Source organism: Salvelinus sp. IW2-2015, linkage group LG3 (assembly GCF_002910315.2).
Source record: "Salvelinus sp. IW2-2015 linkage group LG3, ASM291031v2, whole genome shotgun sequence".
NCBI lineage: Eukaryota > Metazoa > Chordata > Actinopteri > Salmoniformes > Salmonidae > Salvelinus > Salvelinus sp. IW2-2015.
This window is the reverse complement of record NC_036840.1, coordinates 12246499-12260097: the sequence shown is the minus strand read 5'-3', so window position 1 is coordinate 12260097 and position 13599 is coordinate 12246499. Positions and strand designations below refer to the sequence as shown.

Here is a 13599-nt window from a genome sequence, read left to right as displayed (position 1 = left end):
TTKACCCAAGTTAAACAATTTAAAGGTAATGCTTCTAAAGCCATGACATAATTTTCTGGATCTTTCCAAGCTGTTTAAAGACACACTAAATTGACTGTATGTAAACTTCTGACCCACTGGAATTGTGATACAGTGAATTATAAGTGAAATAATCTGTCTGTAAACAATTGTTGGAAAAATTACTTGTGTCATGCACAAAGTAGATGTCCTAACCGACTTGCCAAAACTATAGTTTGTTAACAAGAAATTTGTGGAGTGGTTGAAAATGACTCCAACCTAAGTGTATGTAAACGTTTGACTTCAACTGTGTGTATGTATGTATGTATGTGTGTATATATACATACATACATACATACATACATACATACATACATACATACATACATACATACACACATACACTTTCGTACAGCAATGCAGTTCAGTGAACAGCCAACCAAAGCGAGTGATTACTAGCCCCAAATGGAGCCCTCCTCACATATAATACAGGACCTCCCGGGCCAAGTCTGTGTGTTCACACAGTACACAGGGGGAAGCACTTCCTATAACTTCACCCCCCCTTTCCATATAAAGGGCTGGGTTGGGTTTCCTCCATTACAGGAACCTGGAGTGCTATAGAGTTCCCACATGCTCTCTGGATCACTTAGCATAGGCCCATTGTAGACCAGGACCTCACTTAACCCCCCTGACCTTACAGAGGACTGAGAACTGGGGGGAGAAGAGGGTCTGGATGTAGGCCATTCAAGTGCTTCACTTGGCTTTTAAATTGAGCTGAGAGACTCTTGACAAAAGACATTTGGTTAAAATTCAAGTATCTGGAGTTGTGGAATTGGGACTAGGACTATGGCCAGTGATATTGTTAAAACAACTGAAAATCCTATGTTTGCTTAACCTATTGCCCTTATTAGATTACATGTAATAAAGTGCAGAGTGTTTTCACTTAAACAGTTCTTTATGATCTGTAGCCTAAATTAAATGTTACGGCATAATCTTTTAGGATGACAAGGTGAATACCGCAAAAAAAAAGTTGATGATTGGTTACTTCTAACTTTAATCCATTTTGTTGTTTTTTATGATATCAAATCTCCGAAAGAGACCTTTACAGCCTGTCCATCGCATGGAGTTGTTAATCCTGGTTGGGGAAGTTACAAATGGCTCACTAAAGGGTAGACTGATTTAACAGACACTGGAGAATATTTCTCAACCATTGAAACTGGGCGGTGTCCAGAATCACATTGCTTTCCACCTCACCCAGCTCTTGATCCAACTGCCAGTACATACCCCCTTGATTACCTTATGGTTTCTGCCTCCAGTATTATAGTTTACTTTATTTACTCAATGGTTCATCTTATTCTCTGCATGGCTTCTCATATTTACACCATGGTTTGGCTCCTTTTTCTCTGGCTCTCCCGAGGTATTGCGTTACACCTTTTGGAACCACAGTGGGTAGCCAAGTACACAAATACTTTCCTCGTGAACAGAAGAAAACCATTTCCCCCTTGTCTAGCTACCTCCACCTCTGTCAAACATACTCAAACATACTCAAGATGCTATCTTAAAGAGTAGTTATGACAGAGAATGAAATGCCTGATTCAAAAAGTGAGCAAACTCCTCCCCCAGATCTTTACCTTTCTCCATCTCACTTGAGAAGAAGAGATGAGCTGAAAGGAGAGAGAGGTGGGGGTGGGAAAGTGAGAGCATCAGTCCAGTCCGTCCCTGTCCACGACAGCCCCTCACTGTTCCCACTGACTTTCACCGCATGGTGGATGAATCATAGTGTCAACGATAACAGCCAGAGGGGATGATAATGAKTCAATGGAGGGAATATGAAGGGAATGTCCAGGACCCTGCTATCATCATACATCATATGGGTGATATACATTCAGATAGCTATACATTACAGGCTGTTGATTTATGGCTTTCTACTACTCCTTTGCCCCTTTTCCCATGGTCTAAGGCAGTTTCTGGAGTGTAATCCCTCTTTTTATCAATACAGACATATCTGGTTGGTAATTGGGTGTCTTTGGCTTAGTGTGCCTGTCAGTATAATTGAATCAATATTTAATCAAACCTGTTTACATACAAAAGATACAGCAGATTAGCATTTACTGTTCAAAAAGGAATCTACAGAATTGTACTGTTTGTTCTCTTTGGATAAGTTGTGGGTCGATTTGAATTTAGCTATTGTTTGTCATTTCCATCAAAATGTTGTCTAGCATATTAGTGGTGGAAGAGGTGAGTTTACTCCCTTACTATGTAACGCGCTTTTGAGCACCTACTGTAAGTGGAAACGCGCAATATAAATGCAATCAATTATTACTGTACTGTCTGTATATAAAGTCACTGCGTACCTGATGAACTCACATGGGTGTGAGAAACGTGCAGCTCCTAAAATTCTAACATTTTCCAGAGATGAAGCTTTCATTATCCTGTCTGTGTTGGATTTACATTCCTGTGGGATTCGATCAGTCTACTTCAGCTCCTGTCTCATAGCTTTTATAGCGTGTTTGGTAATTAACCATCACAAACTACCAATTAGGCATATCTTCCTGCTGGTTTAACTAATTAGTGGCGTCTTCCTGTTTCAGATCAAAGTGGCGAATGAACATGACTTCCAGGATATTACCAGTGTGGTGGCGCTGGCCAGAACCTATGCCACCTCTGAGCCATAYGTCCTGTCTAAGTACGACATCAGGATCCAGAAAATCGGCAACAACTACAAGGCCTACATGTAAGTATGATGTAGTCTCTATGCTGTGTACACTGGGTTTTGTCTGTGACTTGGACATGTCAGCAATGATTGTGACTAGAATGAAACTATATGGCTTGCATGTGAATGACTTTACCAGAGAGAGGGGGAGAGAAAGACATGGAAACAGAGATGGATGAAGGGAAACAAAAAAAGAGACGGAGAGAAAGAGATTGATAGACAGACCCTAGAATAGTCCAGCCTGCACGCCAATGTGAGTGTGGGAAGAGGCCCATGGTACACCCTTCCCAGTCAGTGGAGGCGTGCAGGGCTCACCCACACCACAGCACGTCCTTCTCTACCCAGGGACAACAACTAGGGTTGCACCCTGCACTGGCATTCCATTCTGTCTCCCAGAGGGAAGTGACAGCATCAGCCAATGTGACCGTGACCACAGGGCAAATTCAGCCTTAGTCTCAATCTTAGCTTGAACTAAAATAATCTTCTGAGTAACCAGCCACTTCAATTTCAAATGCTCAACAGCACCCTCTTGAATACAACACACCTCGTGCATTAAATGTAAAACGCCATGTACAGTAACAATGAAAGTATGAATCTATGCCCTTTCTACTTTCATGTCTCTCAATCTGAACAATTATTGATTGACTAAGAGGAGTGGAATTGACTTCCTTATCTCAACTTGTTTCCTCGGCACCAGTCATGAAAGCACGTCTCCAATTGACCGTGACACAAACATTATGTAGGCGTACATTGCAATCATCATCAATGTAGAATTAAGCGATAACATTTTCCCACCAGGGTCTTCTGTAGAACTACTGTACAAAAACAAAACACAATGACTAAGCTAGCTGACCATTGCTTTCCATTCCAGTCCAGAGAATAGCTGAATGCCTGATTCATTTCCTTGATTTTCACCTTTTCTAGGAGGACGTCCATCTCAGGCAACTGGAAGGCTAACACAGGCTCAGCCATGTTGGAACAGATCGCTATGACGGACAGGTAAGCTGGCCTATAGACACTTTGTTAGACATAATATAACAGATAAGCCTTATTATAATAAATTCGGAACGCTTATAGATGTATTATTGTGTTTATTAATTTGCACACAAGTAAATACAAGACAATGTGATGAGAGGTTAGAAGGCAAGTGAAAAGGGTATGTGCAGGAGAGGTGAAAACTAACAACACCTCCCCCTTTCAAATATGTATAGAACAAAACAAACAGAGAATGATATCCTGATATGTCAAACAGTTAAACAAGTTATAAAGCATTATACCTGCAGGCTTTAAGTAAATTAGTTTCACCGCCAAGGTCTGTTTTGTAATTGACAATGACTTGTGGATGTCGCTGTGTTCCAGATATCGTCTGTGGGTGGACTCCTGTGCCGAGATGTTCGGGGGACTTGACATCTGTGCTGTGAAAGCCGTCCACGGAAAAGATGGCAATGACTACATTATCGAGGTTAGTTCATTCTTAGCATGTACTGTCAGTGGCGATTTTAGCATGTAAATCTTCATGAGTCCCCCAGAAAATKGTGGGATGCATTCCAGCAAAGCCACTACACAACACAACACTAAACAATACATTAATTGTACTATAACGTTGACAAACGGTGCCCACAAACTGTTAGAGCCTACATAAAGCTGTCCCAACAGCAGTCTCAACAGCAGTCCCAACACCTTACCACTGCTACACCTGGCTATCAGCGGAGCCTTGTCTGGCAGCGAAAGTTTATTCAGCCTCATTTACTGACTTAAAAAAAAAACATAGCTGATATGGCTGACTTGCTTAAACAAATGTGGTTTCCACTGACAATTGAGATGTACAAACTATGGCATAAGGGSATGACAAGCGGATAAGAGGCAATATGTAATTTCTATTAAGACATTAATGAGAGAGCTAGGACGGATGTAGTCAATATAACTATTTGTTCAGCACTTTTGAAATGTACAGCAACAGAATTCAGAACATGGGCCTTTCTTACAGTGTTCTCCCTGTACACCAAGTCAGAACCGCAGGATAAATAAGGGGGGCATATAAGCAGACAATGAAAGCTCTTACAATATTCAATGATTACATTTCTCAAAAACAGGTTATAGGCTACATGTGCACAAGTCAGAACAGTAGGCGAAATTAAGAGGTGAATATAGACTAAATTATTAGGGTGAGGCACATGGGCTACTAACAGCTTACTACACAACATACACTTAGTATTACTTTCTTAGCTACAGTATACATATCTCCCTGGCATATTACATCATTTATGCAGCAGCATACAAGACTAAATGTGCCCACGAAGGACCACCACGCCACCTTCCTGTTCAAGTCAGCACAACAAGGTGAGTCCCAACATTTTTTGGACTTACCTTGTTGTGCTTTGCTCACTTGAACAGGAAGGTGGCGCGGCGGTTCTTCGTGGGCAAATTTTGTCATCAAAGTCTGGCATTCTTTGGATTTATTGTGCTTTCAAGATAACTAGGAACTCGAGAGAAAAAAAAGTTTGAATCATGATGAGGTCAGTGATCTTCAGGTCGTATCTCTAGAAAGAGGCCAGAGTTCCAGATTTACATTTCCGAGTTGGATGAAAGTTCAAAACGTATTTTCCCAGTTGTAGCTCGTTTTCCCCCGAGTTCCCAGTTGTCTTGAACTCACTAAAGTGAGATTTTGCAGTTCCGAGTTGTTTTGTGCACAGCACAAACCATGCTTCATTGTCAGCAATGGCCAATGTTGAATGTTTATAATTTTAAACTAGAGACCCTTAAAAAAAAAAAGACCCTTAATCTTAGATTTGGGAACACACAGCCAAGCCACTAAATAGCAGGCTAATGATTGCTTTGCAATGCTTGCAGTTGGCCACTGATTCCTTCCAAACCCCTCATTGTTGAATTTACGATTTCCAACTTGTTGTTTAATGTTTATGTCCAATGGTCGATGAGCACCGATACATTTTATCTATAATTTCTCTTCATTACTTCTCTTCATATGACAAGGATTAAAAAGGATTTGCCAGTAGATTGTCAACTTGATTCATGATGACTGCTAACTAAGATTTTGAAAGCTACTGTAGATATGTGATTTGACGTCATTTTATCTGTAGCCAATGACCTTGAGCTTTCTTGGATGGGCACTTCTAATGTAACTTTATGGCAGCACCCAAAGGGCTTGAATTTTCTAGCTCTACCCTTAGACTTGTCGGTGACGTAGTGTCCCCATGAATGACAGAACACTGCACCAATCACGGTGCAATGCTCTGTATTTTCTGCTGGCTTGCCCCACCACCACATAAAGCACTGAGCTAGGCTGAAACACCTGCATTTTGTAGCTCCCTTACTCAAGAAAACAAAAAAATAGACGATGTTTGTATGCAGCATTATTAACTCGATGATATATATATTTTTTACATTGTTTGCAAACTGATATGTGACACATATGAATGCCAAAATAACATGCAAAACAGGAATCCCCCCCGTTTCCCAAATGTGGGGCTCAAAACACGGTCACCGCTGTGTACTGTATAAGCAAATGGGACAGTAACTCTAGGAATTCTCCTTCAGAGTAAAAAACAACAACACATCTCACACAGCCCATATCATGCTCAGTGTATGTGTGCCTAATAAATATTTCTCAACCTACGTACAGCTAGAAGTACATTGTAGTTAAAATATTCTGAAGGATGTTCAGACAACGTGGTGTTCAATGAGTATGCTAAACTGGGCGTGAGTARCAATGGGTGATGATGAAAGATCATGTAAATTCCAGAAATATGTTGATTAAATTAGACTTCTCAGGTGGGCGATAACATTTTCAAAGTCATCAAGTAATAGATTGCATTGACAGACGAGTTGGCGGGCGATGGTGGAGAAAGAGGGTACAGCCGAGATAGATCAGGCATGATCAGTCTGAGTCAGAGCAATGAAAGAATAATTACGCTTTAGACCAAACACAATGATCTGAATTCAAACAAAGGCATGGCTAGCTGGCTGCCTACGCTGTCTGTTTGTATGAAGTCATAGATACTTGAGGAACACCACTTTTCTGAAGTTCATARAATTTCCTCAGCTGGTTCAAATGGYAGAACAGAGGAGAGGATATAAGGAGGACCATAGAGATGAAATKTTGTGTTCTATTCTGTGGGGAGGACCGTGTGTATTCAAACCTGAAACTCAAGATGGCTCAGACACAGACATACTGAAAAACAGAGATCGTTGGAATGAGTTGTGGTACACTTACTATAGAAAGTATACACCCCCCTTGGATGTCTTCACATTTTGTGTTACAAAGTGCGATTTTAAAATTGATTTGATTGTTATTTTTCGTCAATGTTCTACACAAAATACTCTGTCAAAGTAAAAGCAAAATATGTTTTTTTAAAGATTAATGAAAAATAAAACACTAATGTACCTTGACTAGATAAGTATTCACCCTCTGAGTCGATACATGTTAGAAACACCTTTTCCGAACGATTACAGCTGGTGAGTCTTCTTGGGTACGTCTAATAAGAGCTTTGCACACCTGTATTCTGCAATATTTGCCCATTTATTCTTWAAAAAATTCTTCAAGCTCTGTCTGTGTTTTGTTTTTGGGATCATGGCTATTCAGCAATTTTCAAGTCTTGCCATAGATTTTCAAGCAGATTTAAATCAGGACTGTAAACTGGACCACATTCACTGTCGTCTTGGTAAGCAACTCCAGTGTAGATTTGGCTTTTATGTTGTAGGTTATTGTCCTTCTGAAAGGTGAATTCCTCTCCCAGTGTCTGGTGGAAAGCAGACTGAAGCAGGTTTTCCTCTAGGATTTTGCTTGTGCTTAGCTCCATCCCGTTTTCTTTTCAGCCTGAAAAACTCTCCAGTCTTTGCCGATGTCAAGTATACCCATATCATGATGCAACAACCACCATGCTTGAAAATAAGAAGGTAGTTACCCAGTGATGTGTTGTTGGATTTGCCCCAAACATAAGGCTTATGCATTTAGACCAAAAAGTTATTTCCTTTACCGTATATTTCTGCAGTATTACTTTAGTGCCTTGTTGCGTATGTAAGTGTATGTCGAAGATAAATACACAACACAGAGACGGAGTACGAGAGGTCAAGAGGACGAGAGTCAATAGAGTACTAATGATCAATGGAAATAGTGTTTTTTCTGTAATAGGGAATTATTGATCAATGGTTCAGAGACATGGGAGGAATATGTCTTCTGAAATAGGATACTTATTTGGCCATTGGCTAGTTTTATTGCAAGGAATTCTAATTGGTCAACCACAGACTAGGGCTGGGTAATAAAACTGCATGCTGTTCCTTTGTTCTGGTGAGAGAGAACCACTGGAGAGATCAGAACCACTGGAGAGAACATCACTGAGGACTGGGGAGAATGACAATCTACCTCCCTGTATGATTTGTCCTCTTCGAATAAACCTATTTTCCTCCCCCTGATTTGCTTTGGGGTTTGTTATTATAACATAAATTGCTAATACATATGTATGTTTTGAAATATTTKTATTCTTTCACTCTGTCATTTAGGTCATTATTGTGGAGTCCTTACAATGTTGTTGATCCATCCTCAGTCAATGGCCTCATGGTGACATCCCTAAGCAGTTTTCTTCCTGCAGCTCATTTCAGAAGGATKACTGCATCTTTGATGTCTGTGTATGCTTAAAGATATATTYAATGTCTGATTTGTTATTGTTACCCATCTACCAATCACTGCTATTCTTTGAGGCTTTCTAAAAGCTCCCTGGTCTTTGTAGTTGAATCTGTGCTTGAAATTCAATACTGACTGAGGGAACTTACAGATATTGTATGTACTGTATGGAGGACAGGGGGTAGTCATGAAAAAATTATTTCACACAGTTTGAGTCCATATAACATATAACTATGTGATTTGTTAAGCCAAATGCAATGTCTACACTAATTTATTCTTGCCTAAACAAAGGAGTGAATACTTATGCAACAACTATTTTAGTTATTGAATTTTTATTAATTTGTAAAAATKTGTAGAATTTTCTTTTCACTTCGACATTACAACATTTACAGTTAAATCTATTTCAATTCCACTTTGTAACGCAACAAAATGTGAAACATTTCAAAGGCTTGTAGACTTTCTATAGGCACTGTATTTAAATGATAAATTTTGACGACCGGCCCGATTTTGGTCTTATGTAGTGAAATTTGAAATCATGTGTTTTTTTTACATTGGATAAAAGTAGGGACTCAGAGCTAGAAAATGGTAAATCATACACTACAGTTGAGGAACAATTGGGGAAGTAATTTTTGCTTTGAAAGTTGATAAACTTGCCAACCCTTACTTTTAGAAAAATGGCCCTTGAATGTTTGGTACACCTACTGGAGAGCTCTTCTTTGTCTACACCCATTCAGCATTGTTCACACCCTCTTCAGCCTTAGCCCCACCCATCTCTTTAAGGATTCACATGTGAGGCCATGTGTTAAACAGACTGAGTACGGTAGTGTACTAAACAACCAAGGATTTCAAGACTAAAGGCTGGTTTATACTACGTCTATTGACATGTCTGTAGACCTTTGTCGCAGTGACATCATGAATATTCTATTGTCGTCCGACAACTTGTCCTTGTCGTTATGAAAAAGTATGAACACAAAAACAGGCTGCATGACATCAGCAGCCTGGTGGTCCAAAATAGCATAACTGGTGTATTTTAACACCAATAAACCCATCCGTTTAAGATTGTATTTACTATATGTCAATCTAGAAAACCAGGCAACTAAAAGCAACTTTTCTAAACAATGCTTTTGTTCGTTTCTAGCTTGTTAGCTAGCTAGCTAACATATTAAGTAGCTGGCTAGCCAGTTCAAAATAATGTCCATATCATTTAGCTGACAACGTCTTAACTTTAGCTAATTTGATTCATTATTACAGGAAAATAAACTCGTCAATAAGATCATTATTATAAGTTAATGGAGAGCTAATTACAGAAAATAGCTTACGGTTGTGAGTGTGACCAAATAAAAGCAGGGCATTCTACACGTATCATTTTTGAACTTGGACACTTTCGCGTTGGCCTAACGTATATATCCTAAATTGACTTTGGTGCAGGCTCATGTTTTTCACATTAGCTCTGGTAAACACACACTATATCACACAAAATCCAAGTTATTTGGCACATGTACAGGATACATAAGGTGTAAACGGTACAGTTGAAATGGGTACTACGTTGCATAGTGGAGTCTTTTGTTTAGACATGTAGCTAGCTAAACAATGACCCATAATCCCCAACTTCATAATCGTTAATACCGTGCTCAGAATCTAGTGAGCCAGTCAGCTAACGTTAGCTAGTCTAAACAGTACGCAATAACTTGCAATGAAAACAACTTTCTGACAAATGTAAAACATATAATATCTGAAAATGTAGCTACTGGAGCTAGACAATCTTACCATGGATGAACACTTCTCCCTCTCTGCCTATGGTTGCCCTTAGTTTGAAGATGTAATCCGGAGACAGGTGTCTATACAACAGCCTTTCGTGTGTTCTCTTTCCGTCTCCCTCTGCAATATTGCAATTCAAAGGCCATGAATTTTCTCCATATCCCTTAGCTATTCATACACTGTTTTCACTGGGCATTCCACTTATTTCAAAAATCTGTCTTCCAGAAAGTGGAGGGCAACACTTTTGTAGTGGTGATATCTTTTTTTTTTAAAAGCCGCATTAGAAAGATTACCTACACAGAAGCGAGCTACATGGTAGACCAATCCAAACACACATCCAGGCATCCAGCCCCATCCAGATTTCTCAGCCAATCATGGCTAGCGGGACGGTTCCGGTTCCTTTTCCGTGGCTAAACCTACTAGGCTCATATTTAACAATGTGATATCATATTTACCAGATGGCATAACACGTTTGTATTAAGACACATGAAAGTTCAAGTTCCAGCAGGCATTTCCTAATGTTTACATTAAATGCTTCTCTCTGTGAAATAGTGACATGCAACAATATGCCTAATTCCTGAAAAGAGTCACAAATGATCATCACGGTCTTTGTGTTTTCTAGTTAAAAGTGTTTCTGGCAGAGAGGAAGCTAGCGTTAATTGTAACTGTCCTTCAACAGATGAATACCGACTCATAAATCAAATTCAACCCAGTTGTGAGGCAATTTCGTGTATATCATCGGAGCTAGTATGAAAACTATGTCTACCTTAGTACTTTAGCACTTTTACACTATGATTGAGCCACGGTGATACATTCGCACGCACTGCAATATCGATCAACTACCAAGCAATGACTTTGGAGAACCACCAGTGAGAATGGTACCGACAATAAGTGCCTCTGTGCAACAGACATTATCACAATACGCCCCACTCCACCCTCCTGCTACTCACCCATAACAACCTCTGTCTGGGTATACTTATTGGCTGCATGGACAAGCACGCCATGGTGAGCACTGGTGCTGAGAACACATCTGTTTAAAAGGACGAGATGCACCGTTACACCGACCACGACTTCCTGTTGTTCCACTTAGCTCACATTGACTCTAGCGACGAGGAGCCTATAGCTACACACACGCACAAATACCCACAGCCACACACACAGATAACTGCATTGTCCTAACCTGACGTTATTGGACAAGCAAAGACAAGACGCAAGGCAGGCACACACACACACATTACCACACAGGGTAAAAAGAAGCTTCGCAGACCGAGAACACTGCGATGTCTGTAACGGACTGCAACGTACTTATACTGGGACTTTGTAGGTAAAAATATCGACGTAGTGCAACCATCTCATGCATTAGGCATACCCTCTCTCCACACCAGATCCCCAGACTACTTCGTTCCCCTAGACAAGCTGCGTTATCTCCTCTCACAGGGCAGCTTATGGACCGACCGGTTGGAAGGGGAAGGGATGGGAGGAAGAGGAAAGAGCTGGTTGTGTGAGTGTCCATATGGTATGCGTTTATGTGTGTGTCTGTGCTGTGGATTGGACAATAGAGACAATTCAGAGGGGTGTGTGTGTGCTCGCGCATGTTTCTGTGTGCATATATGTATGTGTGCTCGCTCGCACCTGTGTGTGTGGTGCATAGTTGATTTACAGTGCAACTGGCAGCTGTTGTGAGTAACTGTCCCTGGTGCAGCAGGCCAAGCTGAACCCATTTGTAAGCCACTGTTTTTGATGAATAGTTCTGTTCCCAGTGTTAATTTATTTCATATATCAGGCGTTACCTATACTTTTGATCTTATGGAAAATGCAACAGAATTGATTTATAATGCCAATTTAACCTATTTTTCTTGGTTGCATTCCATAAATCATTAGACTTTTCCATTTGCAGAGGGTGATTAGACATAATTTCAGTGCTAACCTGTTTGTGATATGGCGAACTATAGGCTGTTCTGTTTATGTATCTACCACAGTGTAACTTTGTCCGAAACACATTTTCTGGCATTCTTCAACGGTCCTTATTAAATTTGTCATTAAACTCACTGTACCACTGAAAGGAGGAAATTAAGTACACGCATACAATGGATTCCTCTGTGCTTTTCCTCTAAACACATTACCATGTACTAATACAGCAATGGAAGTTAGGAACACTCATGAATGTTAGCTAAAATGAGATAAACACTTCTTCATAATGGGTTTATATTAAAACCGGTAAAAAAGGAATGTTCTCATACCAAAACCAGTTTTGCTTTCAATTATCGTTTAACCTTGATTACAGATGTTTTAGCTTTTACTCATGCACATAAACAGTTTTCAAAATGGTTGAGAAGGGTATCTCCGATCTGCATCCTCATCACAGATCCCACACAGCACTCTCCAATGTGATTTATGTGCAATCCCCTCGTGGGAAGTTAGATTTAAAATTCCTCTCATCCCATTGTCTTTGATCCATACTGACTCATACGGCCCAGTGCTCTGAGATGTCCATATTTAGCCTGCTCTCTAACATSCATCAACATTCTCTCTTAACCTGATGTTTCTAGGGTGGAGGCCAGCCTCCCACCTACACATCTGTCATCCTCTTTCTCTCTTCCAATTGTAGGAAGGGCTTATAACCAATGTGGCTATTGCAGGAAATCTCCACAGGCTCTCCTGAGACTGTGTGTGACACACTGCATTCTTATTTGAASGGCCCATGAGGTCTGAGACASGGACCRCAGCATTGACACAGTCACGTAACAATGTTGACAAGGAGAGTTCTACACACACACACGCACTGTGGCGGCAGGTAACCTGGCGGTTAGAGCGTTTTGCCAGTAACTGAAAGGTAGCTAGTTTGAATCCGAGGCAAAGAAAAARGTGAAACATCTCTATGCCCTTGAGCAAGGCACTTAACCACCGGTCACCGTTGATAATGGCAGACCTTGGCACATGTTTTATAAGCACCCACCAAATTACACACACCCCTYCACTTGGTGGAATTTAATTMGTGTGAATGGGAACATAGTAAWATTGCACGTCCCTGGCAGTGGAAACCTGTTCGTGTTCCAGACAGACATTACACATGGTGACACCTCCCATTTAATGAAAAGTAATGGCTGTTTACATTCGCTTCATATAGAATCCACTGGTATTGATCTCAACATGTGGGTCATTTCACTAATTTGGTGCCTTTTGAGTAGTGTAACTTCATAAAACATGTTTTTAACATTTTGTCTCAGAGCAAGAACAATTTCATAAAGACATGCATTCAGATCTCGAGGTTAAATACAGAAATTACTACAGTAAGTGCCTATTAAGTACCAAATAAAGTCACAGGGTTGACGATTTAATCTTAAATCAGCCATAAATCCCCTTGTGATGGGAATGGAAGCTTGTTGTGTGCARGAGGGAGTGGCAATTSAATGCAAGCTTCACAAAAAAAATGAAATTGTTAAAATATTTMTAGTCTGCATCTATGGGTATTCCAGGAAGCCTGSGGAGGTTC

The 13599-nt window shown here is 40.3% G+C and overlaps 1 protein-coding gene across 1 annotated transcript in view; it reads left to right on the top strand.

Moving 5' to 3' along the window:
* The window catches only part of LOC111950806 (synapsin-3), a 123337-nt gene that overhangs the window by 92198 nt on the left and 17540 nt on the right, over positions 1-13599 (top strand). The window contains exons 8-10 of the mRNA XM_023968710.2: positions 2589-2731; positions 3635-3709; positions 4070-4172. Of these exons, the coding sequence (XP_023824478.1) occupies positions 2589-2731; positions 3635-3709; positions 4070-4172 (321 nt within the window). The remainder of the gene's footprint in view (positions 1-2588; positions 2732-3634; positions 3710-4069; positions 4173-13599) is intronic.